The sequence below is a fragment of the Penaeus vannamei genome, chromosome 21, assembly GCF_042767895.1.
Source record: "Penaeus vannamei isolate JL-2024 chromosome 21, ASM4276789v1, whole genome shotgun sequence".
Lineage (NCBI taxonomy): Eukaryota > Metazoa > Arthropoda > Malacostraca > Decapoda > Penaeidae > Penaeus > Penaeus vannamei.
Window position 1 is genome coordinate 32,577,955 of NC_091569.1, and position 2,500 is coordinate 32,580,454.

Genomic DNA, 2,500 nt, shown 5'->3' on the forward strand with positions numbered 1-2,500 from the left:
TGTATCAGATACACTACACTGATCTCTTTTCAATCAACGGTAGAATGCTTTGAGCAGTTATAGATAGACAGATGTCAAAGTACGTTTAAGTATATGTCGAATAAGCTCCATTTTTTAGGCAGTTGGGAAGTTATTTGAATTCGTGTTTATAATTGTAAAGATTTGATATGGATTTATATACTGATTATTGTTTTTTTCTTTTATTTTATTTCCTTTTATTCTATTATATGGATTTATATACTGATTATTATGTTTTTTTCTTTTATTCTATATATTTTTTTTTATTTTTGTACGTGTGCACATTGTATTTTTCTCAAGTTTACTTGGTTGTATACCTGTTTTATTAGATCTTGTCCAGGTGGCAAAGACAGTCAGTGTTATTAGCATTTTTTTCTTTGATGAAACGGACATTTATACAATGCAATGAGAGAGAGAGAGAGAGGGAGATAGATAGACAGATAGATAGATAGATAGATAGAGAGAGAGAGAGAGATTGAGTGACAGAGAGATAGATAGAAAGAGAGAGAGAGAGAGAGAGAGAGAGAGAGAGAGAGAGAGAGAGAGAGAGAGAGAAAGAAAAAACAAGAGGAAGAAAGAGCGAATGAGGGAGCCCAAACCTAAATCATGACCATTCCTTTCCTTCTCTCCTACCGCATCAAAATCTCCCAGGCATCCTATCTCAGCATCCTTCGGACAGCATCCTTGAAGGGTTGGAGGATAAGAACTACACATCCTACATCGCTGCGTCCTACGTGAAGCATTTCGAGAGCGCTGGAGCCCGAGTGGTCCCAATTCTGTGAGTTTCTTAGGAAAGAAAGAGTGAAAGATAGATAGATAGACAGATATATATATATATATATATATATATATATATATATATATATATATATATACATATATATATATATATATATATATATATATATATATATATATATATACATATATATATATATATATATATATAGAGAGAGAGAGAGAGAGAGAGAGAGAGAGAGAGAGAGAGAGAGAGAGAGAGAGAGAGAGAGAGAGACTTTTTCTTTGACTTTGACACGTTTATTGAGACAAAAGTAAAATTACATCTCAAAAGGATGAGGTAACTTAGGTTATCCTCACCCTTACTTAATAAGTCCCTGTGCGGGCTCACAATTCATTATACAAAGCTTAGGTATAATAATATTTAAAAATAAATACAACACTTAAATTATAAAGAATTACAAGCATTACAAGAATTCAGAGTCATTGGCTTACATATCGGTAAGGTGATATAACACTCCCACCCTCATCCAGATAAGAGAGAGAGAGAGACAGAGACAGAGACAGAGACAGAGAGAGAGAGAGAGAGAGAGAGAGAGAGAGAGAGAGAGAGAGAGAGAGAGAGAGAGAGAGAGAGAGAGAGAGAGAGAGAGAGAGAGAGAGAGAGAGAGAGAGAGGTGGAGAAATAATAGAGGTGGAGAAAGAGGAGGAGTAGGAGAAAGAGATAGAGAGAGTGGGGGGGGGGGGAGAAAGGAAGGAAAGAAAGAAAAAGAGAGGGAGGGAGAAATAGAAAGGCGGAGAGTGAGTTAGATAAACAGACAGAGCGATAGATAGATAGGTAGATCTATATATAGAGAAAGACAGGCAGATAGAATGAGAGAGAAAAAGAGAAACAGAGAATGATAATGATAACATACTAATATTTGTGATAATCAGGAACATTGTGGATAATGAGGATAATATATTTCCTTCCAGTATCAATCAAGATGACGCTTATTATGAGAATTTGGCCAAACACCTCAATGGGTAAGAAAAACATGTTTAGCTCTTGTTCTGAGAAATGTTTACGTCACTGTTCCATGTATCTATTTTTAGGTATTGCTAATTGCGTTTTCTCCTCAGTTCTGTTTTGTACATTTACCTGTTTATTGATATATATATATATATATATATATATATATATATATATATATATATATATATATATATATATATATATATATATATATATATATTGGTAATTATGATAATGATGAAAATTATAATGATATAAACATAATGATAATAATAGTAAAAATCATCATCAACATAATGATAATAATGATAATGATCATCGTGAATATAATTGATGATGTTGATGATGATCACACACACACACGCAGACACACACACACACACACACATACACAAACATACACACACACACACACACACACACACACACACACACACACATACATACACACACACGCAACACGCAACACACACACACACACACACGCGCACAGACACACGCACACACACACGCACACACACACACACACCTTTGAATGTGTCAAGTATGCCAGTATGTCCTTATCTCATGACACATGTACTCATATCTGTCGCAGGTTTGTGTTCCCAGGTGGCGCCAGCTCTATCACCAGCTCCAGTGGATACGGAGCAGCTGGTGCCAAGATATACCAACTTGTTAGTAATGATATATGCTAGATACTTAGCTGGGGTGGGGGTGGGGGGGTTTGGT

The 2,500-nt window shown here is 35.4% G+C and overlaps 1 protein-coding gene across 1 annotated transcript in view; it reads left to right on the forward strand.

The window, feature by feature from the left end:
- Positions 1–2,500, forward strand: part of LOC113828929 (gamma-glutamyl hydrolase-like) — a 10,408-nt gene that overhangs the window by 826 nt on the left and 7,082 nt on the right. The window contains exons 2-4 of the mRNA XM_070136099.1: positions 670–796; positions 1,732–1,782; positions 2,367–2,445. Of these exons, the coding sequence (XP_069992200.1) occupies positions 670–796; positions 1,732–1,782; positions 2,367–2,445 (257 nt within the window). The remainder of the gene's footprint in view (positions 1–669; positions 797–1,731; positions 1,783–2,366; positions 2,446–2,500) is intronic.